This window comes from Geotrypetes seraphini, chromosome 8 (genome assembly GCF_902459505.1).
Source record: "Geotrypetes seraphini chromosome 8, aGeoSer1.1, whole genome shotgun sequence".
Taxonomy (NCBI): Eukaryota; Metazoa; Chordata; class Amphibia; order Gymnophiona; family Dermophiidae; genus Geotrypetes; species Geotrypetes seraphini.
The window spans coordinates 26,921,858-26,946,916 of NC_047091.1; the positions used below are offsets into that span (position 1 = coordinate 26,921,858).

Here is a 25,059-nt window from a genome sequence, read left to right on the forward strand (position 1 = left end):
GTGATATTCTCTATGTCCTCAATTAATTCCGTGTCCATGTCTTCCATTTGTCTTGGGGGTCTGTATACCACACCAAGATACAGGCATTTATTGCCACCTCTTGCTAGGTTAACCCAGAGGGACTCCCCGGTGTATTTGACATCTGTGATCCTGGTGGTTTTGGTAAATTGTTCCAAAGCTCTTCCCTCTGAAGCATTAGATGAACTAGAAGACGGTTGAGTTGGTTAAGCAGGGGACCTGAAAATTCTGTTACATCCACTCATGGAGCCTGTACAGTAGGTGTTCAGTCTGTACCTGCGAACCGGATCTTGCAGAAAGCTAAAAATTCTTCAGTGTCCCTCCAGACCGGCACAGAAACGAATGGGTTTACGCTCCTCTGCCAGCAGGTGGAGACTAAGGCACTAACTTTTGGCAACAGTTCAAGCGGGCTCTGAAGTCCCTCTTACAGTCAGTCTTTTCTCAGTCTCCAACAGGTGGAGTGGTAAGATTGCGCGGTCTATTGTTTGGACCTGTTGGATCTGATTTAGTAACTCTTTCTTGACCCTGTGGTCGATACGGTGATCTTGGCTATTGCGCACAGACATACCGTGCTGGTGGAAGGCGGCTCGGTCCTGAGAGATCCTCAGGACTGTAAAATAGAGGTTCTACTTAAATGATGTTTTGATATGGCTGCCCTGGTGTTATGGTATCCTGGGCTTGTTTCCAGTGGTCTGAGAGAGTTTGTGATCGTGAGTCAGCTGACTTGTCCTTAGTAGATCAGGAAGTTGCCAAGATTGAGCTGGGAGCTTCTTATCTCTCTGATGCCTTGTATGATCTGTTGCGTGCCTTGACCAATTCCATGGCTTTCGGTGTAGCAACCTGCCGTATTCTGTGGCTTTGGGGTTGGTCGGTGGATGCGGCATGGCATCTAAGGCTAAGCTCAGTAAGTTTCCCTTTCGGGACTCCTTTCTCTTCAGGGAGGAGTTAGTTAAGCTGGTTCAGGCCTTTCTAAGATGCTTCGATTACCTGAGGGCCAACCTCGCCAGGCTTCATGAGGTGGTTCTGCCCGGGGATGTTTTAGTGACTTTCGTAGGTACCGCCCTGGCCGGGGTGTGACTTATTTTCCTTCCAGAGGATGTTTTTTCCAACGCATGCAGTCCTTTCGGGGAGCCCACCATGGGGGTCATGACTCCTCTGGCCTAATGACTCGTTGCAGGTCGGAGCCCAGTTGCGGGAGTTTTACCGGGGATGAACTGACATAACAATAAATCAGTGGGTCCTAGAGGTGATTCGGGACAGTTATTCTCTGGAGTTTCCATGACCTTTGCCAGATCGTTTCCTCTCCTCTCCTTATCAGACAACTTGTAAGAGGAGGGCTTTTCGACAGACACTGCTCAGGTTGCTGGACTTCAAAGCGGTAGACTGTACCTCCTGAGGAGATTTGCCCTGGCAGGTACTCCATCTCTGTCAAACTCCAAGGCGAATGTCACTATAAGGGTAGTTCTTTCTCTAATTGCTTCTAAGGAACTCTCCAATTTGTCAGATCTAATTTGGTTTCTTCTTTCTCCATTTCTCCTCTTGGGATGGAAACAGTTTGTTTCTTCATACCCACTGAAATTCTCTGGACTTCTTTTATAGGTGGCAAACTTTCTTCAGGTATTAACAGAGTCTCTTAAGTATTTCCGCACCATTTCCACAGGAGAGATTATCTGAGATTTAGGAAAATTTAGCTGCTGAGCTCCCTTCCTCTTCCCCATCATCTCAAAACATCCAGCACGGCCACAGCACACACCACCAAAGAAAGAAGGAAGCAGCGCGAGAAGAGGGTTGAGAATGGCGCTAACGCAGAGCTCAGCATTATGCATCCATCTCAGTCGCCATCTTGGAACTTTTCAGCCCATTTTGGATCTCAAGGGTGTCAGAGTGCTCCAGGTTCTATCTTTTCATTTGGAAACCCTGAAGTCCATAATTCTTGCTGTCCAACCTGGGAAATTTCTGACTTCTCTCGATCTGACAGAGGTCTATCTGCATGTTCCCATTCAGGCCTCCCATCAGCAATTCCTTTGCTTTGCGATTTTGGGAGAGCATTATCAGTTTTGTGCGCTTCCCTTTGGTCTAGCTACGGCGCCTCATACCTTCACCAAGATTATGGTAGTGGTGGTAGTGGCCTTGTGAAAGAACGGCATTCTGGTGTACCCCTATCTGGACGATTGGTGGATTCAAGCAAAGTCGTGCAGGGGAGTTCCCGGGTTATGGCTCGGGTTGTGGAGTTTCTGCAGTCCCTGGACTTGTTGGTCAACCTGTCCAAAAGCCGGTTAACCCCATCTCAGCACTTAGAGTATCTCGGCGTTCTTTTCAACACCAGCTTGAGGAGAAGTCTTCCTTCCGAAGGCTAGGGTGTGCAAATTGCAGATGCAGATTCACTTTCTGATGGATTGCCAATGTCAGCTGGCATATGACTTTCTGCAGGGCTTGGGATCCATGGTGGCCTCCTTGGAAGTGGTCCGGTGGGCTCGGGCTCACATGCCCCCTCTTCAGTATGCGCTTCTTTGGCAGTGGTCTCCACAGGTTCACGATCTGGATTCTCCCGTTCCTCTTTGGGGGTTAGTTCGTGGCAGCCTGTGCTGGTGGTTACAGTCTTCCAGTCTGGTTCAGGGAGTGAGTCTCGATCAGCCCCTGTGGACAGTGCTTCTCATGGATGCCAATCTCCTCTGTTGGGGGGCTCAATGTCTCGGTTGCTCAGCTCAAGGCTGCTGCTCACAGGTGGAGGCATCCTGGTCAATGTTCTGGAGACCATAGCCATTCGGCTAGCATTGGTGGAATTGCAGTTGTTGCTGGAGGGCAAGTATGTTCGAGTTCTCTCAGACAGTGCACAGCGGTGGCCTATGTCAATCGTCAGGGGGGTGCCAACTGTTATCTGGTGGTGCTGGAGACCTCGCTGCTTGTGGGATTAGCTTATCTTCGGGACATCATGTCCTCCCACATTTCCAGCGTGGACAATGTCCAGGCGGATTTTCTCAGTTGTCATGCACTGGATCCTGACAAGTGTGTCTCGGGCTGCAAGCATTCGAGTTGATTGTTGAGGCCTGCGGTCAGCTGATCATGGATCTCATGGCCACGAGTGTCAACGCCAAAGTGCCGAGGTTCTTCAGTTGGCACAGGGATCGTCAGGCTAAGGGGCTAGATTCTCTGGTGCAGGCTTGGCCGATGGCTGGCCTGCTGTATGTCTTTCCTCCGTGGCCTCTGGTGGGCAGAGTTGTTCTTCGGATTGTCCAGCCCATAGGCCATGTGATTCTTGTGGCTCTGGACTGGCCCAGGCGCTCATGATATGAAGATCTTTTTTTTTCTTTTTAGCATTTTTATAAACAATATTGTTACAGGGCTGTTGAGTAAGATTTGTCTCTGTGCGGATGATACCAAAAGCTGCAATAGAGTAGACACCCAGGATGACGAAGCTTGCAGAATGGTCTGAAATTTGGCATCTAAAATTTAATGCTAAGAAATGCAAGGTCATGCAGTTTAGGGGGTGAAGAACTTAAGTGCACTACAGAAGAGCGGGTGTGATTGTATGTGATGATCTTAAGGATGCTAGGGTGCATAGGGAGAGGTTATGGCCAGTAGGAAAAAGGAGGTATCTGGTGAGACCTCATTTAGAACATTGTGTACAATTCTGGAGGCCACACCTTCAAAAAGATATAAAAAGGATGGAGTCGGTCCAGAGGAAGGCTACTAAAATGATGTGTGGTCTTCATCATAAGGCGTATGGGGACAGACTTAAAGATCTCCATCTGTATACTTTGGAGGAAAGGCAGGAGAGGGGAGATATGATAGATATGTTTAAATACCTACGTGGCTTAAATGCAAATGAGTCAAGTCTCTTTCATTTGAAAGGAAGCTCTGGAATGAGAGGGCATAGGATGAAGTTAAGAGGTAATAAGCTTTGGAGTAATCTAAGAAAATACTTTTTTACAGAAAGGGTGGTAGATGCGTGGAACAGTCTCCTGGTAGAGGTGGTGGAGACAGAAACTGTCTGATTTCAAGAAAGCCTGGAATAGTCACATTGGATGTCTTAGAGAGAGGAAGAGATAATGGTTACTGCGGATGGAAGATTGTATGGGCCATTTAGTCTTTATCCCAGGACAAGCAGGCAGCATATTCTTGACTGATGGGTAACGGCACCGACGGAGCCCCGGTACGGACAATTTTAGAGTGATTGCACTCTAAGAACTTGGAAAGTTCTAGTAGGCCGCACCGCGCACGCGCGAGTGCCTTCCCGCCCGACAGAGGCGCGCGGTCCCCAGTTCCTTAGTTTCCGCGGAGCTAAGAAGACGCAACTTTCAACGGCTGTTGAAAACTTTTTCTCATTCACCTTCCCGCTCGCATAAACCTTTTCGGAAATTGTATTCCCCTTTTTTTCTTTTTCTTATTTTATTATTAAAAAAAAAAAAAAGAATTTTCTTTTTTTCTTCTTTTTTCGGGTTTGCCCCGGCGGGGCCTGCTGCCACCATCGAGGCCTCGGCCTTCGATTTGGCAGAAGCCGTTTTTACGTTCATGCCCCCCCAACCCGGTTTTAAGAAGTGCCAGCGGTGCGCGAGGCCCATTTCTCTCACCGACCCGCACAACTGGTGCTTACAGTGCCTGGGTCCTGACCATCGGGCGTCCACCTGCACCCGCTGTGCCACTCTAAAAAAGAGAACATTAAAAAACTGACAGATCCAGCAGCGGTTATTGTTTGGTACCGATATGTCGGATTCGGCGGCACCGGCCCCGACATCGGCCCCGACACAGTCGGCACCTACCTCGTCGACACCGCGCCGGCGTCGCATCCTCCAGGTAAGCCGGCTAAGAAGCCTTCCCCGTTGGAGCGTCCTCCGGTCTTAGTAGCAGCGAGCCCAGTCCTGCCGACCTCGAGGCGCCCACGGAAGCGCTCCGCACCGATTGTGGTGAGCCCCTCGACCTCGGGTTCCTCTTCGGAGTGTAGAGCGGCACCGAAGGTACCGCAGAAGAAAAAAGCGGTACCGGTGCCTTCGCTGGACGAGTGAATTGCCGCCGTCCTGCAGGTGCAGCTCAAGGAGCAATTACAGCAGCTCCTGCCTGCTCTTTTGCAACTGAGCCTTCCAGTCCCGGTCCGGTCTGAGCCACCGGTACCGGCAGTGGAACAACCTCTTATCTGCATCCACTTTGTCGTTACCGGTACATTCGGCTTCGTCGGTATCCATGCCGATCTTAGCGCCGGAACCGAGGTCCTTACACTAGGCTGTACAAACTTTGGCACCGGCACAACCCATAACATCTCCCGGTACCGTTTCCCAGAGGTCGGGTAAGTCGACACATAAAACTCGACACCTGGAACCCTCCACACCGGAGTCCCGAGACCGAAGCTTTCAAGTAAGGGATCCTGATCTGTGGGGTGACTCTGAAGAGCCTCTTCTCTCTGAGGGGGAGTGTTCATCGGCAGACAAGGATCCTTCTGTTTTAGATCCGTCCTCTAAGCCTGATGCAACCTCTTTCACCTCTTTCCTCAAAGAGATATGTGACTCTCTCTCTATTCCCTTGGAGGCTGAATCCAAAAAATCCAAGGCATTTCTCGATGCACTGGATTTTGACCAGCCTCCAAGGGAATTTCTAAAATTGCCTCTCCATGATATATTAAGAGAGACTTTTTATAAAAATCTGGAGACGCCTTTGACCATCCCAGGAGCTCCTCGCAAATTGGACTCTTTGTATAAGGTCATACCCATTCCGGGCTTTGACAAACCACAACTCCCTCATGAGTCTCTATTGGTGGAATCCACTTTAAAAAAATCCACGGGAGCTAGTGTGTACGCCTCGGTCCCTCCTGGCAGAGAAGGTAAGGCCATGGATAAGTTTGGCAAGAGGTTATATCAGAATGCGATGCTTGCTAATAGATCAGGGAATTATGCTTTCCATTTTTCATTCTATCTTAAGCATCTCATTCAGACTTTGTCAACTTTTGAAAAGTACCTCCCTGACCGCAAAAGATCTGCCTTTCGCCAAACTTCTTCGTCACTCTTACAACTTCGTAAGTTCATGGTCAGGTCGATCTATGACACCTTTGAGCTGACCTCTAGAGCCACGGCTATGTCAGTAGCCATGCGTCGACTGGCATGGCTCAGAGTGTCAGAACTTGATGTCAATCATCAAGATCGACTGGCTAATGCACCTTGCCTGGGGGATGAGCTGTTTGGAGAATCCATGGACTCCACTACCCAAAAACTCTCAGCTCATGAGACTAGGTGGGATACTCTCCTCAAAACAAAAAAGAAGACCCCACCTACCAGACCTTTTCGACAGCAATCAGCCTACCAACGCCGATTTGTAGCTCATCCCTTGCCACCGGCCACTCAACAGCCCCTGCGTCCAAGGCAACAACAGAGGCAAAACCCTAGACCAGCACAACAGCAACAACAGGTGAAGCCTCCTCCTCCACAAAAGTCCTCACAACCCTTTTGACTTGGTTCTCCAAGACATAGCCAGTATTCTACCATCTGCCCATCTTCCGCAACCTATCGGAGGACGCCTTGCTCATTACATAAGCCGTTGGGAAAATATCACCTCGGATCAGTGGGTCCTCAACATCATCTGCCACGGCTACTCTCTCAACTTTCAGATTCTGCCTACCATAAGTCTGCCAAAAGAGTCTGCTTTGAACACTCCTCAGTCTTCCCTCCTTCTTCAAGAGGTTCAATCCCTCATTCTGAACGCCATAGAGGAGGTTCCTCTAGATCAGCAGGGACAGGGATTCTACTCTTGTTATTTTCTAGTCCCCAAAAAAACAGGAGATAATAATAATAATAATAATAACTTTATTTTTATATACCGCCAGCTATCTTGCGACTTCTAGGCGGTTTACAGTAAAAGAGCTTGTGAATACAATAAAAGAAAATGTAAATACAATAAAGAGAGGCTTTACGTACAATAAATTAAGGAGTTTAGCAGTGTACATCTCAATACAATAAAGAGAAACTTTACGTACAATGAATTAAAGAGTATAGCAGTATACTTCTCGTACAATGACTTAAAGAGTAAAGCAGGCTACATCTGATAATATTAATAATGTTAACAACAGTTTGTGTGTTGCAAGGCCCGGGAGTGCCAAGCTGTTTGCTCAGAAGTAGAAATATTCCGTGACTTGAATAGAGTGTTCGTAGTTAGTGATTAGGGGTTGGGGTTAACAGTTTGCAAGTTTAGTTATGTGATGATGTTACGAGGGGGTTGATGTTCCGGTTCATTGCCTAGGTGTTTCAAGAATAGGTAAGTTTTTAGGTGTTTCTCAGACCCATTCTAGATCTTCGCGATCTCAACAAATGCTTGGTCAAAGAGAAATTCAGAATGCTTTCTCTGGCCACTCTTTAACCTCTTCTCAATCAGGGCGACTGGCTATGCTCCCTCGATCTCAAAGAAGCATATACTCACATACCGGTCAATCTGGCCTCCAGACAGTACCTTCGTTTCATGATTCATCATTGTCATTACCAATACAAGGTGCTGCCCTTCGGTCTTGCCTCCTCTCCAAGAGTGTTCACCAAATATCTGATTGTGGTGGCTGCCTTTCTACGCTCTCACCACCTTCAGGTCTTTCCTTACCTGGACGACTGGTTAATCAAGGCCAATTCATCTCAGACTGTTTCCTGGCCACCAACCAAACCATCCTATTTCTTCAACTTCTGGGGTTCGAGATCAATCTACCCAAATCTCATCTCATCCCCACTCAGAGACTTTAATTCATTGGAGCGATGCTGGACACAATCCTCATGAGAGCGTTCCTGCCCTCCAACCGTCTTAAAACTCTTCAGTCTCTATGTCAGCAGGTACTTCCACAACGTTCCATCTCTGCCAAGCAAATGATGATACTCTTGGGTCACATGGCCTCCACAGTTCATGTCACACCCTTCGCACGTCTTCACCTGCGCACTCCTCAATGGACCCTAGCTACCCAGTGGTTACAAGCAACGGATCCCTGCTCTCGACACATATCTGTGACATCAATTTCTTGGAACTCAGAGCGATGTTTTATGCCCTCAAGGCCTTCCAACATCTTCTCTTTCCTCAAGTCCTTCTGCTCTGCACAGACAATCAAGTTGCAATGTACTACATCAACAAGCAGGGTGGGACAGGCTCTCGCCTCTTGTGTCAGGAAGCCCAGAAGATTTGGACTTGGGCCACAGATCACCAACTATTCTTAAAAGCGATCTACATTCAGGGAGAACAGAATTCTCTCGATCCTTTAACTCTACAGTCCATCTTCGCTCAGCGGGATCTGTGCCAGCCTGCAGGGACTAAAAGAAAGAAAATTAGCAGGTAAAGACCTAATTTCTCCTTCTTTAGCATCCCTCTGGGCCGGCACAGAAACGGATGGGACATACTAAAACAGTACTCATCATGGGTGGAACCCCAAAGGTCCGCCTCAAGAACACACTCACCATACACCGTGTCCCAACGCGCCTGAACATCCACACGGTTGTGTCGAACAAAGGAATGGAGAGAAGATCAAACTGCAGCTTTACAGATATCCACCAGAGGTACAAGAGAAGATTCAGCCCATGAAGCTGTTTGACCCCAAGTGGAATGAGCCTCGAGAAATTCCGGAACAGACTTCTTTTGGAGAAGGTAAACTGAAGTGATAGCCTCCTTGATCCAGCGTGCAATGGTAGCCTTGGAAGCACCGTCCCCTTACGAGGACCTGCTAAGAAAACAAAAAGACGATCCGACTTATGGAATTCATGGGTTCGCTGAACATAAGAGCAAAGGACCCACGAACATCCAACTTGCACAACTGCCTCTGCTCCAACGAGCCCTCCCGATTATCTAAAACTGGGAGGACCACGAACTGGTTGAAATGAAATGGCCTGCAGTTCTGAAACGCATTTCGCAAAAATAATGGCCACCAGGAAAACTGCCTTATGAGAAAGATCCTTCAACGTGCAGGCGTTGAGAGGATGAAATGGAGGACAAACAAGCACGGACAGAACCAGATTGAGATGCCAGGCAGGAACCGACAGTCGCACTGATGGCTAGAACAATTTTGCAATTCTCAAGAAATTAACCACATCCAAAGCAGAGGCCAAATGCATACCATACAAAAGACTTTGAAAGGAAGACAAAGCAGCAATCAGCACTCAAAGGGAGGACCAGGTAAGGTCTCACTCCAGGCCATCCTGCGGAACATCACTCTCAAAAAGACGCCAAACGCACACACAAGCCCAAGAGGTGGAAATTCTCAGAGACCCTAAGAGAGTGGAGATCACCTTATCCGAATATACCTTCTTCCTTAGGCGAGCCCTTTCAAGAGCCATAAGACAAAAATGACCCGGATGAACACTGGAATAGGACCCTGAGACAGAAGATCGGGTGAGGGGCAGCGGGAGAGAATCTGCCACTAGCAGACGAACCAGATAGAAACATAGAAGCCTGATGGCAGATAAAGCACAGTTACTTACCATAACAGGTGTTATCCAGGGACAGCAGGCAGATATTCTTGACTGATGGGTGACGGCACCGACGGAGCCCCGGTACGGACAATTTTAGAGCGATTGCACTCTAAGAACTTGGAAAGTTCTAGTAGGCTGCACCGCGCACGCGCGAGTGCCTTCCCGCCCGACAGAGGCGTGCGGTCCCCAGTTAGGATAAGCCAGCTAAGAAGCCAACCCGGGGAGGTGGGTGGGACGCAAGAATATCTGCCTGCTGTCCCTGGATAACACCTGTTACGGTAAGTAACTGTGCTTTATCCCAGGACAAGCAGGCAGCATATTCTTGACTGATGGGTGACCTCTAAGCTAACAAAAAGAGGGATGGAGGGAAGGTTGGCCATTAGGAAAACAAATTTTGCAAAACAGATTGGCCGAAGTGTCCATTCCGTCTGGAGAATGCATCCAGACAATAGTGAGATGTAAAAGTATAAACTGAGGTCCAAGTAGCAGCTTTGCAGATTTCCTCAATAGGAGTGGAACGGAGGAAAGCTACAGATGCCGCCATAGCTCTAACTCTATGGGCCGTGACAGAACCTTCCAGTGTCAGTCCGGACTGAGCATAACAAAATGTAATGCACGCTGCAAGCCAATTAGACAACGTACGTTTAGAAACAGGACGTTCCAATTTGTTCGGATCAAAGGACAGAAAAAGTTGGGGAGATGATCTGTGGGGCTTAGTACGCTCTAAATAGTAAGCTAGAGCCCGCTTACAATCCAAAGTGTGCAGAGCCTGTTCTCCAGAATGAGAATGAGGTTTCGGAAAGAAGACAGGCAGAACAATAGATTGGTTGAGATGGAATTCAGAGACAACCTTAGGGAGAAACTTTGGATGTGTACGCAGAACCACCTTGTCATGATGAAAGACTGTAAAAGGTGGATCCGCAACCAGTGCATGTAGCTCACTGACCCTCCTGGCAGAGGTTAGAGCAATGAGGAAGACCACTTTCCAAGTGAGAAACTTGAAAGGAGTCGTTTCCAAAGGTTCAAACAGAGGCTTCATTAAGGCGGAGAGAACCACATTGAGATCCCAGACTACAGGAGGAGCTTTAAGAGGTGGTTTCACATTGAAAAGCCCCCGCATGAATCTGGAAACCAAGGGATGAGCTGAAAGGAGTTTCCCATGAACTGGCTCATGAAAAGCAGCAATAGCACTGAGGTGGACTCTGATGGAAGTAGACTTGAGACCAGAGTCAGACAAAGAAAGAAGGTAATCCAACAAAGTCTCCACTGCAAGGGACGTAGGATTATGATGATGAAGAAGACACCAGGAAGAAAATCTTGTCCACTTCTGATGGTAACATTGCAGAGTTGCAGATTTCCTGGAGGCATCCAGAATAGAACGAACGGGCTGAGACAACAGAGTATCATTCGAAGTCAGCCCGAGAGATACCAAGCTGTCAGGTGCAGAGACTGGAGGTTGGGATGCAGAAGGGTCTCCTGATGCTGTGTAAGCAGAGAAGGAAACAATGGAAGAAGAATAGGCTCCCTGGAACTGAGTTGAAGTAGAAGGGAGAACCAATGTTGCCTGGGCCATTGTGGAGCGATGAGAATCATGGTGGCCTGTTCCCTCTTGCGCTTGAACAAGGTTCGCAACATGAGAGGTAGCGGAGGGAAAGCATACAGGAACAGATTGGACCAGTCCAGGAGAAATGCATCCACTGCCAGACGGTGAGGAGAGTAGAGTCTGGAGCAGAAGAGGGGCAGCTGGTGATTGTGAGGAGCTGCAAATAGGTCTATCTGAGGAGTGCCCCACTAATCAGTATCCAACAATGTTTCCAGGTCCGATTTGGGACTATTCCTTGGTTTTCTCCTTGTGAGCGCGGAGTTGTTTGTTCTTGTTCAGCCTAGTTGATTTCTGCTTGGCTATTCGTAAAGTCTGATTGTAAGAGGGACTGCACAGCCCACTTGTACTGTGTCAGTCTCCACCTGCTGGCAGAGGAGCGTAAAACCATCTGTTTCTGTGCTGGTCTGGAGGGACTAAAAGAAAGAAAATTGTTTTTTGCTTCTACTTAGCAGAGGAACACAGAGCCCCCTACAGTTGAGTCTAAAAGATGATGAACAGCATTGGAACAAAGCAGAGCCTGCCTGCAAGACCAAAACCCCACAAGCATCATCAGACTGAGCCTCCATGTCTACTCTATAGAACCTCGAGAAGGTATGAAGGGAAGACCAAGCAGCCACTCAACAAATCTTGGCCGGATGAACTGTTCGAGACACTGCCCACGAAGCTGCAACACCCCTAGTTAAGTGAGCTTTGAGAAAAACCGACAACTGCTTACCACAGTCAAAATAAGTCAATGAAATGACTATCCAGATCCAATGAGCACCTGAGGCCTTGGACACTTGCCTACTCTGCCGGGATTGCTAGTCAGGACAAGCAGATAGTCAGAAAGACAGAAGTCATTGGTCCTTTCCAAGTAGTGGAGTAAGATACTTTGCATGTTCAGTCTTCATAAGATCTTATCCTTCTGCTCTGATCCCATGGGATGAAAAGCAGGCAGATAAACTTCCTGATTGACATAGAAATCACTGAAAACACTTTCGGAAGAAAGGAAGGAACTGTATGGAGAGAAATCCCTGTCTCCATGATCTGGAGAAAGTGCTCTCTACAAGAGAGAGCCTGCTGTTCAGAAATACACCTTGCAAAAACAATTGCCATGTGTCTTGACCGTAAGGTCTAGAAGGGATGCATCCTTAAGTGACTCAAAAGGAGCTTCAGCAAGCTCCTTCATCACATTTAGATTCCATGCAAGAAAAGACTGTCACAGGGATGGTCATAAGTGAAGTGAACTCCTTGAGAAATCTAGTCACATCTGGATGAGCCTGTTTGTTCCAATTCCCTGGCTCCACCAGAAAAAGAAGAAGAAGAAACCGAAAGCCACCTGACCATCTAATGCACAGGTTGTAAAGGGTGACTACAGGTTCAGCAACATCAACTCAGAATACAAACCTTGTTTACAGGTAGGTAACCTCGCTTGAGTTAGCTTCCCTCAGAGGGGGCAATTTTTAAAGCAATTTATCCACTGTTATGAAATTTTGAACTGAAGCTGTCCTTTCTAACGGACAACCTCATGTCTTTCTCTGTGTGGTGTCATTGTACATTTCCTTGTTGCATGTCTTTATCTGGGGAAAGTGATCTGCACATGCTCAGTTGTCTTTTCTGTTTGTTTTTTCCCTTGGTTAAAATTTCAGTTGAAGCTTGAAGAGGCCTTGAATTTGGCAATAGAGTTCCAGAATTCGATGCAGGAGTTCATTAACTGGTTGACCCAGGCAGAGCAGAGCTTGAATGTTGTGCCACCCCCCAGCCTTATTCTGGATACGGTGCTTTTCCAGATAGATGAACACAAGGTAATGCAGGATGTATTAAGTGTAGACACATTCTGAATCCTTCCTGTGAGGACGAGAGGCTATCTGACAATTTCACAGAGATCTGTGGTGGGGTTCTCCACAGTCCACAGTGGCATTTGGGCTCTTCAGAAACATTTCACAGTTTTGAGGTTGTCGGTATTTAAGTGGCAGGAAAGGCTCTGGCCAGCCGCTGATATTCTGTCACACTGCCTGGTCAATATTAGTTCCTACTGCCCCAACTCAGAAGTTAGACGGGTCCTGAGAACCATTTTTTATATTTTTATTTCTTCTTTGAATGCTACATTGATTAGTTTTACACCTTGTACATCATATCTGCAGTTTTTTCCTTTGTTTTGGTCTTTCGACTTTTAGCTGCAGCTTTTTTGTTTTTGCTCACATTTGTAACTGGGCAGATACAGGTCCTGAATATTGACCATCTACAGCCTTCATACGTTTGATGTCAGTGCCCAGTTTGTAAATTAATCTTGAGCTGGAGTGCTTTAGTATCAAGTTTCAAGTTTTATTCAAATTTGATTGAACGCTTATCAATAATTCTAAGCGATTTACAAGTTAAAAAAATAGAGGATACAATATTATTGATAAATAAAATCACATGTACAAAACAGAACAAAAAAAATAACCAATAACAAAAGGAGAGAGGGAAGAATATCTTAATAGGATAGAAAACATGGAAGGTAATAACATCAGGATGGGGAAAAAGAAAGCTCTTCAGTGACGATTTAAAGCTTTCTAATGAGGATTCCTCTCATAAGTAGATAGATAGTAAGTTCCATATTTGAGGGGCTGAAACCGAAAAGATGTCAGTGCGTCTAGTGTTAATAACTTTCATAGAGGAGGTTCTATAGATGCATGTGTTGCCTTGTATAAAACAAATGCAACCTTTGTGCCTTCCCTGCTCTGGGCTCTGTTTCAAAACACCTTCCATTGAACATAATCCTTCATTACATGAGACATTCCCAACTAAGAAGAAGCTTGATGCTAGAAAAAACCAGATTTAGTGGTAGAGGAGAAACCCCCCAAAAGCAGAAGGGCCAATCAGATACCAACATTTCAGAATAAGTTAAGATGCCAAACAGAATACATATGACCCCTCCCTAGACACAGTGAAGGAGGTGGTTGCAGTACCAACATAGAAGAAGGTTCCAGAAAAATCTGGATGTTTTGGACACCACTAGTTTTATTGAAAAGAACTTTGATAGCTTGATATGTTACCTGTATGTATGAAATCATACAAGCTGCGGAAGGAAGCTCTTTGATAGCAATATAAGTGTTAGAATATAGTAAAAAGCTGTGGTCTCAGTAACACAAACGCTCTTCAGTACCAGGGACATTGATATCTGGCAAGGTATAAGAAAACACACATTAAAACAATGGCCAGACAAAAGACCACAAACAATACATCACTTGGTACTCATATGGCAGGTTTACTAGTTGTCTCTCCCAAGATTCAGATTCATTGTAAAATATTACACCAGGCCCTGAAACATCAGTTCACCTGCTTTTGAGAAAATGGAAGAGACATGTAGGTTGCAGATCCCTGGGCTAGGTTACACATGCAGACCACAGAAAGACTTTAACCAAATATAGAATAGTTCACCATAGATTACAACTACCCAAGCAAAATAAAAGCTTCCACACAGTATAAAACTGGAACTAGAAACGAATACATTTCCTCTTGGGCTAAACTGAGCTGCCATTGTCATTTTTATGGGGGATGGGGTATTACATTCCATAAGCAGCCCTTCTTCTTTACACCCCTCCTTTTCCTGCCTACTACTCAAGGATGTCTTCTCCCTCATCCCCTTACTCCAGCTAGAGGAGAAAAATTGGTGGGACTAAGGCCCAGTTTCAGCACTGATGCCTATTAGTGTGGTCTGGAGAAGACAAGTGCCCCTGTAAAAAGCACAGGAGGCAGTGCAACAGAATTCTTCACCTAATTCCTCTCTCTCATTTTGAGCAAATATCAGTACAATGCTTATTTTGTCTTTAGGTTTTTGTAAATGAAGTGAATTCTCACCGCGACCAGATCATTGAACTAGATAAAATGGGTAACCAGTTAAAATTCCTCAGTCAAAAGCAAGATGTGGTCTTAATAAAGAACCTGCTGGTCAGTATGCAGTCCCGCTGGGAGAAGGTGGTCCAGCGCTCTGTGGATCGAGGAAGAGCCCTGGATGATGCCAAGAAACGAGCCAAACAGGTGAGCAGTATGAGAGAGAAGGCTTGATTCAAAAATGCCGCAGCACAGACATGCCACAACTGCTGTGTCTCTTTCAGTTTCACGAAGCCTGGAAGAAGCTGATTGACTGGCTGGAAGATGCAGAGAATCATCTGGATTCCGAGTTGGACATTTCAAATGATCCTGATAAAATCAAGCGGCAGCTCAGCAAGCACAAGGTAGACACTTAGCCTTTCTTCCTTAAACTAATTGGTCAACCTTTAAAGTAATCCTATCTAAAGTACTGTACAAGAAGTGCTTGGAAAGAATTCCAGTCTGCCTGATTTAATCTCCAGCTGCTGGGAGGAGACCATTGCATATTTAAAACAAAAAAATTCTGCAGATCATGCCTTGTTTATGCAGAGCAAATACATCCTAAACTAAGTTGAATTCATAATATGACTGAGTATTCTGATAGACTTGTTTAGAATCTACCTGGTAATAGAGGCTGCATTGCTTGAATCTACCTAAATGGCTTTTCGGCTGCCTAGAAGTATACACCAGATTTTAGCTGAGGGAAAAAGAGGCATAAGCTTACTTGAGGAGAAATTTGAGAGGACCCTGTGCACATGTCTGCTTTTGTTTCTGTTGTTCAGAAGGTCATGATTTCCTACCTTTGCAACCTTCTAATTGTTCTCGCCATTGGAATGGGAATCTATTAAGGTTTGGGTTCAGCCTTTCCTGGAAAGAGAAAGTCACATAACCTAAAAGTTATATAAATGCTTCTCATCACAAAGTTCTTTAGGTTTGACTCTTCCTCCTTCCTTGTAAACTACAGGAATTTCAGAAAACTTTGGGAAGCAGGCAGCCTGTATATGATACTACAGTCCGCACTGGCCGCTCTCTGAAAGAAAAGGCTTTGCTGGCAGATGACTCTCAAAAACTGGATAACCTGCTTGGAGAAGTGAGGGACAAGTGGGACACTGTGTGTGGCAAATCTGTTGAAAGGTGAAACAAACTGTGTCATTCCTTTTGTCTGTATGAACCAAAAGTGGGCATGTGTTCCTCTTAAGACTGACTTGTCATTTTCTTGTTAGAAAGTTCTAGTAAACAGAAATTGTGGCTTTTTCTAGGCAGCACAAGTTAGAGGAGGCGCTTCTCTTCTCTGGCCAGTTTATGGATGCGCTGCAGGCCTTGGTTGACTGGCTGTACAAGGTGGAGCCACAGCTGGCTGAAGAACAACCTGTTCATGGTGACCTGGACTTAGTCATGAACCTGATGGACATTCATAAGGTAGGAGCAGATCAGGAGGAATGTGGACGTCTTTATGACTTTAGAGAGTGTCACCTTCTAGTATTTTTCCTGGGGCAGGCCTGGGAGTTCCCGTCACGTGCTTAAAGAGAACCAGGATAAAGTGTTAGCATTGGTAGACCAGATTTTGTACCAGTCGGCCCTTTCTAGTTTCAATCCCTTTGGAAGGTCTATAGACCAAACAGAGCATTGCGTTCTGACGGTGCCAAGAGACTATTGACAACTGCTGAAGAAAGTGTGAGAGATGTTGCCACAAAATCTAAGTTGTTTTCAGTAGCTGGAATGTCACTTTGGAACAAACTGTCAGGACATCTGAGATTAAACACTGCGTGTTTTAGTTTCAAAAAACTGTTGAAAACCAAGCTATTTGTGGACGCCTATTTTTGTTGTTGTTTTTTTAAGAAAATGTATTTTATGATATTGTAATTTAGTTTTAATTTTAGAAATGTAATTGTGCTTGTACTCTGCAATTATGTTTCTTTAGTAACTCTCCAGACCAGCATAGGTTAATCTTACAAGTGGGTAGATATCTCATCATGACAAGCAGGCGGAGACTGAGACAAAACTTTGAAACAGTACATATCATGTGACCCCTCCCTAAGTACCTCAGTCTCCAGCAGGTGTGGTGAGCTGTACCCATCTTCCTTGGTAGGGCTGTTGGAATTTTTTAAGGAATTTTTGTCCCTTCTTGTTGGAAAATTCTTTTTTCGCCTTCCCGCTCGCGTATATTCTCGTGAATTTCTTCACGTTCTTTTTCTTTTCTTATTTCTTGTTACTTTAAAAAAAAAAAAAATTCCAACTTTTTTTCGACTTTTTTCGGTCGGCCTGTTGGCATCATCGAAGCCTTGGACTTCGATTTTGCTACTGCCGTTTTTCCCTTCATGCCCCCTTCACCGGGCTTTAAGAAGTGTCAGCGGTGTGCACGCCCTATATCTTTATCCGACCCGCACAAGTGGTGTCTCCAGTGCTTGGGTCCGGACCATAGGGCTGCGACGTGCACCCGTTGTGCTTCTCTTCAAAAAAGAACTTTGAAAAATCACCAAATTCAACAACAGCTTCTTTTCAGTACCACTATGGAAGTTCCACCGGCATCGACCCAGGCATCGGCGACGCCCTCCAAATCGACCCCGGCACTTTCGACACTGCAAGATGTTTCTTCGGTGTCGCACCCCACAGGTAAGCCGGCTAAGAAGCCATCTCCTACTGTCCTCGGCCCGCCAGTCGAACACACAGTGAGCCAAGTCCTGCAGACTGCGCGTTGGCCCCATAAGCGCTCCGCTCCTATAGAAGTTACTGCCTCTTCATCGGCATCGACTTTGCCCGAGCGTCGAGCTGCACCGCAGGTACCGAGAAAGAAAAAAGCGATACCGGTGCCATCGGGACCATCCCTGGATGAGCGTATAGCGTCCATTCTCCAGGTCCAGCTTAAGGAGCAGTTACAACAACTTCTCCCGGCTCTTCTGACTCCGAACCTTCCAGTGTCGGTACCCGCTGAGCCTCCATTGCCGATCGTCGACCAGCCTATTTTGTCGGCATCGACGTTATCGGCATCGCTACAATCTGCCTCTTCGGTGTCCATGCCTATTTTATCAGCAGAACCAAAGTCTCTGCGTCGGGCGGTTCACTCAGTCTCTGAACCGGTACCGCTTTCTGACCCCAACACCCGTACCGCTTTACATTCACCAGGTACGGTGTCGATGCGTTCTGGTAAATCGGTACGCAAGACCCGACATACAGCATCCTCTACTCCTCTCTCCCAAGGACGTCTACCATCAGTACATGATTCTGATTTATGGGATGATTCCGAGGACCCCCTCAGTACTGATGATGACTTTTCATCGGATGAGGCTGATTCATCTGTGCAGGAGCCTAGTGGTAAGCCAGAGCAAACTTCATTCACAAAATTTCTTAAGGAGATGTCAAACACCCTTTCAATTCCATTAGAGTCTGATTCTAAAAAGTCTAAAGCATTCCTTGATGCTTTGGACTTTGACCAACCTCCAAAAGAATTTTTGAAATTACCTCTCCATGATATCTTAAGGGAAACTTTTTATAAAAATCTTGAGACTCCTCTAACTATTCCAGGAGCTCCAAGAAAGCTGGAGTCACTTTATAAGGTTATTCCCATTCCAGGGTTTGACAAGCCTCAGCTACCACATGAGTCCTTACTTGTGGAGTCGACCCTGAAGAAAACTGCGGGCTCTAGTGTGTATGCTTCTGTCCCTCCTGGCAGAGAAGGTAAGGCCATGGATAAATTCGGTAAACGTCTTTATCAGAATGCTATGTTGGCCAATCGCTCAGGTAACTACGCATTCCATTTTTCTTTTTACCTGAAACATCTTATCCAGCAGATGGCTACTTTTCAAAAATATCTCCCAGAACGCAAGCTCCCTGCTTTCCAACAATGTACTGCCAGTCTGTTCCAGCTCCGGAAGTTCATGGTCCGTTCCATCTACGACACGTTTGAACTCACATCCCGAGCTACAGCAATGTCTGTTGCTATGAGACGTTTGGCATGGCTTCGCGTCTCAGAGCTTGATGTCAACCACCAGGACCGCCTTGCCAACGCTCCCTGCCTGGGTGACAAGCTGTTTGGGGAATCTCTGGATACCACCCCCCAGAAGCTTTCTGCTCACGAGACTAGGTGGGATACTTTATTGAAAACCAAAAGAAACCTCCACCTGCTCGTCCTTTTTGACAACAGACGTCTTACCAGCGTCGTTTCTCAGCTCGGCCGATTCAGCCTCATCCTCCCCAGCCTCGGAGACAGCGGCAGCAACAGCACCAGCAGGCTCGCCAACAACAGCAACCTCCAATAAAACCTGTTGCTCAGCCTAAACCCACTCAGCCCTTTTGACTCCATTCTCCAGGTTATAGCCAGTCTTCCCCCCACGTCTCCTCTGCCACAACTTATCGGGGGACATCTCCAGTTTTTTCTGAGCCGTTGGGAGGTAATCACAATGGATCAGTGGGTGCTCTCCATCATCACCCATGGCTACTCCCTCAACTTTCAGGCTCTTCCTCCATTAGGTCCTCCAAAAGAGTCTGCTTCCAACAGGTCTCAGTCCCTCCTTCTCGGTCAAGAAGTTCAATCCCTCCTTCTATTCAATGCCATCGAAGAAGTTCCTCCAGATCAGCGAGGTCAGGAATTTTACTCCCGGTACTTTCTAGTTCCCAAAAAGACCGGAGACCTCAGACCCATATTGGGTCTTAGAGATCTCAACAAATGTTTGATCAAGGAGAAGTTCAAAATGCTCTCTCTTGCCACACTCTACCCTCTTCTCACTCAGGGCGACTGGCTATGCTCTCCAGATCTCAAAGAGGCCTACACACATATCCCTGTCCATCTGACGTCCAGACAGTATCTGCGCTTTCTAATCAATCATGCTCATTACCAGTACAAGGTGTTACCCTTTGGTCTGGCCTCCTCTCCCAGGGTATTCACCAAGTGTCTCATTGTGGTAGCCGCCTATCTCCGCTCTCACAATTTTCAAGTCTTCCCCTACCTGGACGACTGGCTGATCAAGGCTCCTTCCCCTCAGGCAGTACTTCTTGCCACCAACCAGACAATAAGATTTCTTCAACTTCTGGGCTTCGAGATCAATTTTCCCAAGTCTCATTCCCACCCAGCGACTTCAATTCATTGGCGCAATACTGGACACTGTTCTCATGAGAGCGTTTCTTCCATCCACCTTCAGACCATCCTTCATCTCTGTTTGCAGGTGTTTCAACAGATTTCCATCTCTGCAAAACAAATGATGGTGCTCTTAGGGCATATGGCATCGACGGTGCATGTCACCCCCTTCGCACGTCTTCACCTGCGCACTCCTCAATGGACTCTAGCTACCCAGTGGTCCCAAGCGACAGATCCTTGCTTACAACACATATCTGTGACATCGTCTCTTCGACAGTCTCTACACTGGTGGTTGAAATCTTCAAATCTCTCCAGAGATCTTCTGTTCCATCTACCTCCTCATCATTTGGTTATCACCACAGATGCGTCCCCCTATGCCTGGGGAGCTCACTTGACCGAATTCCAAACTCAGGGTCTTTGGACTGCCCAGGAAAAGAAACACCACATCAATTTCCTGGAACTCTGAGCGATGTTTTACGCCCTCAAGGCTTTCCAACATCTCCTCTTTCCTCAAGTCCTACTACTTTGCACAGACAATCAAGTTGCAATGTACTACATCAACAAACAGGGTGAGACGGGCTCTCGCCTGTTGTGTCAGGAGGCCCAAAAGATTTGGTCTTGGGCGACAGCTCGCCACTTATTCCTGAAAGCTGTCTACATTCAAGGGGAACAGAATTCCTTAGCAGACAATCTCAGCAGAATTCTCCAACCCCACGAATGGACTCTCGATCCCATGACTCTCCAGTCCCCTGGACAGGGGTCTGGCTTGGTCTTCTCTCCGGGTTAAACTTGCGACCCTGTCAGCCTTTCATGGGTTATTACGGGATCAGCGTCTGACTGTCATTCCTGATGTCGTTCACTTGTTGCGGGCGGTCAAGTTGCTTAGTCTTCCCGTGCAACCGTCTGTTCCCTCTTGGGATTTGAATCTGGTTCTGTACGAGCTGGTGCATTCCCCATTTGAGCCTTTGGGTGTCTGCTCGTTGAAGGACTTTACTCTTAAGGCAGTCTTCTTGGTGGCTATTACTTCTGCTAGACGTGTTTTGGAACTGCAGGCTCTCTTGTAGGTCTTCCTTCCGCAAGTTTTCTAGGGAGAGGGTCGTGTTGAGTCCTGTTCCTTCCTTTCTGCCAAAGGTAGTCTCTCCTTTTCGTGTCAATCAGTCTGGTCCTCCCGGTCCTGGGTAGTCGGACAGGTTCTTCTGAGCAGAAACAGTTGCACAAATTGGATGTTGGTCGGGTCCTTTGTGTCCACTTGCAGAGGACTCAGGAGATCAGGAAATTAGATCATCTTTTTGTCCTTCTAGCGGGTCCTCGTAGGGGGGATGGCGCTTCCAAGGCTACCATTGCACGCTGGATCAAGTAGATTATTACTGCCGCTTATCTTTTTAAAAAGAAAATAGACTTTTCCAGAATTTTCTCAAGGCTTATTCCACTCGGGGCCAGGCAGCTTCTTGGGCTGAGTCTTTGCTGGTGCCTTCAGTGGATATTTGTAAGGTGGTGGTCTGGTCTTCTTTACATTCCTTTGTCAGACACTACCGTGTGGACGTTCAGGCACATCGGGACGCAGTGGTCGGTGAGCATGTTCTGGTGTTGGCCCTTCAGGGGTTCCTCCCATGATGGAGACTGCTTTGGTACGTCCTGCTTGTAAGATTAACCTATGCTGGTCTGGAGAGGCTAAAAGAAAGCAAATTAGTAGGTAAGAACCTAATTTCTCCATGTTTATTTTTAAAGAAACCGCTTTGTTTAAAGGCGGTATATAAATTTTTTAAATAAATAGGCCTGGCAAGAAAGGTCCATGTTCTGTTCAGCTGTATTATTGCAATTTGGCCAGGATAATTAGTATTTATCACACCAGGATTTTACAGCAGTCTTTGGCTGTGTCCAGTCCAGAGTTGTTTGAATTCACCAAAATTGCGCTTTATGGCGCTTTGTTGTTTATTTCAGTCTATTGGATTTCCTCAGATTATTTTGAAATAACCTTTACTTTGTCCAGCAGTTTTACTGATGGGACTCTTGCGATTGTAATAATCCTGTCACTTGTTTTTTCTCCTGTATTATTCCTGTGTTTTAAATACTGTGCCCTTCACCTGTCCTTGTGGCTGTCTTTGGCTACCGGTATGTTCTTGATCCCTCCTAGTTTTTACATAATAGTATTGACTGTTTAATTCAACTCAGCTGTTTCTCTTTCCACTGCTAGAAAGTAATTCCTCTATTTTCTTGTTGTCAGGTCTTCCAGAAGGAGTTGGGAAAGCGTACTAGCAGTGTACAGGCACTGAAACGCTCTGCCCGTGAGCTTATTGAGAACAGCCGGGATGATACCACATGGGTGAAAGTCCAGCTGCAGGAGCTGAGCACTCGCTGGGACACAGTGTGCAAGCTCTCGGTATCAAAACAAACGCGCTTAGAGCAGGCCTTGAAGAAGGTGAGGAAGCTTAATTACTGTCTGTGTAAACCAAGGTAGAGGGCTGAATGCTGCCCAGCAAGAAGAGTTGTAGGTTGGGAGCCTGGAAGCTGCATTCAAAGTGGATTTAGAATTCCACCCAGACCTGAGGAAGAATAAAGACCAGTGATATTGGCCTAAGTTAAAGCAAGCAGTACTGGGGCAGGTTCTGGGGGTGCTTGAAGTTTATATGTCATTGAGTTTCGGGAGGGCTAAAATGATGCTGTCTGGAGTATCTATAGCCTGGAATAGTACATGCAGATGTGGTGCCAAGGCAAAACGTCAAGGATTTAGCACAATTTAGTTAGAAAATACAATTAAATTGTGTTTGGGTATTTGGATGTAGCTTTACATTTTCATTTGGTATTGACTGGTATGACCTCAGTGGACTTTGTCTGACTGCTTCTTGATTCAAATGGCTTACAGGTCACAATTCCAGTGTTAATTAGCCCCCTGCTCTTGAAAGGCTCCATGCTCTAGATTCAGTGTTTTATTTGACATGATGTTGGACAGAAGGGTTAGCAGTTTTTCAGGTCCCAGTCATTGCTCCCTCTAAGGATTGGCCGGGTGCAGGCAAAAGTTTTCTCATTTGAGCAATAAGTTCTAAAAACCACCAATTTTCCAGATTTGCAAGTATTTTTGTGAGCGACACTCCTGGAATGTGTGAGTGCTTGCTCATGTGCACAGCTTAGAGTGAACATAGGTCCTGTCTTCATCTAGATGATGGTGTGTTTTGCTTTCATTTCAGGCGGAAGAATTCCGAAGCGCAGTCCACGCACTGTTGGAGTGGCTCTCTGAAGCAGAGCAGACTCTACGATTTCGAGGTGCCTTGCCTGAGGATGCCACTGCATTGCAGTCACTCATTGATACGCATAAGGTAATGGATGGCTAGCAGAGAATGATGTAATTCTTTCAGAAGGAAGAAGCCCAAGCTTCAAAGGTTTGTCATGCTGGAGATCATTCTCAGATAAGGGCTCATTCTTTAACTAAAAGCAGACTGCCTTGAATGCCACGTTCTTTTCTTTGCCTTTATTGTCCACCTGTCCAGAACAAAGACAAATTCAAAGGTGTTTTGGAGCTTGGAGTGACAGTGTCTGCTTTCATTTGGCAGGATTTCATGAAGAATGTTGAGGACAAGAGAGCAGATGTGAATACAGCAATTGAGATGGGAGAAAGCATTCTGGCTGTGTCTCACCCAGACTCTGTGACATCCATCAAACACTGGATTACTATTATCCGAGCCCGGTTTGAGGAGGTGAGTTGGTGTCATCGTATCCCATTTTATATTAAATGCATGGATACAAAAATCAGGAATTTTTAAAATAACTGTCCTTATCTAGAGTACTTGATTATGATTAGGGGGCATGGCTCGGCGCGCACACAAGATGGAGGTGTGATCGCGACGCTCCTCTAACCCGGGCAACGGATCGAAACTTTGAAAGGTTACCTTGGCTTTTTTTCTTCCCCGAAGTGTCAGATACAAGTGCGGTAGCATGGCTAGTACACGGCAATCTAAAAGTGAAGTGGCTTTTGCGACAGGAGGGACGGCAAAGCGTCAAAAACAGGATCAGACGACGCCGTCGAAGGTTCCTCTTCCGGGAGATGTAACGGAAGTACTAGACAAAAATGAAATAATGGAATAATTGCGGTGTATAAAACAGATGCTTCAAGATAATGCAAACAAGAAGTGAAAGAAGAAGTGTTGAATCTAAACCGGCAGATGGAAATAGCTAACAAGCGAATGATGACCTTAGAAAACAAGATGGAGCGGATGGAACTCTCTGAGAGGAGATGTAAAAATGACAGTCTAACTGTTAAGGAATTAAAGAAACAACTTGAAGATTACAAAAATAGAGGTAGAAGAAAGAATGTAAAAATTATTGGATTAGCTGAAGGTTTGGAAGGGGGAAATGCTATCCAGTTTCTAGAAAATCTTCTGCCTAAATTATTGCAGTTATATTCAAAACATCCCCTAGAGATAGAACGAGCACACAGGATTCCATTAAAACAGTCAACAAGTCAAATGAGACCAAGGCCTTTGATCTTCAAGTTACTAAGATTCCAGCAGGCATTAGATATTTTAAACTTGGCTAAAGCTGATAAAAATTTAAATTGTAAGGGATCCAAGTTGTTGTTTGTTTCGCTAAAAACATGGCAAATACAAGGAAACAGTTCCTCATGTTAAGACCTCAAATGAAAGAAAGGGGGTTCAAATATGGCTTGTATTACCCTGCAAAAATGAGAATAACAAATGGAGACAAGTCCGTATATTTTGAAGATCCGGAAGTTAAAGGACTTTTTGCTAAATTCTGAGCCAATGTCTATATAAAAGGATTTAATTTTAACAACATGGACTTTGTATTATTTATGAGGTTTTTTGAATAAAGTAATTTACAGAAGAAGATGATTTTTAAAAAAGGGAAAAGAATAATATCCCATATTTGGTTGGAAAAGGAACTATATGAATATGATAATATTTAATAATATGATATGACAAGAAGGGAAAAAACCCAATGAGAGAGACTTAAATAGCAGACTCTTTTGGAATGTTCTTTATTGAAGAGATATCCATTTTCTGAAAATATCACTGTTATGAGGGAATGAATATCTTAAATGCATCAGACGTAAGGCTTAATGATAAAGAAACAAGAGAAGAGGTGTAGAAGAGATGCAGATTATATTG

General features: G+C 45.8%; 1 protein-coding gene across 16 annotated transcripts in view; it reads left to right on the forward strand.

The window, feature by feature from the left end:
• MACF1 (microtubule actin crosslinking factor 1) overlaps positions 1-25,059 on the forward strand; it is a 423,081-nt gene that overhangs the window by 349,821 nt on the left and 48,201 nt on the right. For all 16 annotated transcript variants that reach the window (XM_033953642.1, XM_033953648.1, XM_033953649.1 and 13 more), the window contains 8 exons: positions 12,663-12,818; positions 14,830-15,036; positions 15,114-15,233; positions 15,833-16,002; positions 16,128-16,287; positions 22,164-22,358; positions 23,125-23,253; positions 23,488-23,631. In XM_033953642.1, the coding sequence (XP_033809533.1) occupies positions 12,663-12,818; positions 14,830-15,036; positions 15,114-15,233; positions 15,833-16,002; positions 16,128-16,287; positions 22,164-22,358; positions 23,125-23,253; positions 23,488-23,631 (1,281 nt within the window). The remainder of the gene's footprint in view (positions 1-12,662; positions 12,819-14,829; positions 15,037-15,113; positions 15,234-15,832; positions 16,003-16,127; positions 16,288-22,163; positions 22,359-23,124; positions 23,254-23,487; positions 23,632-25,059) is intronic.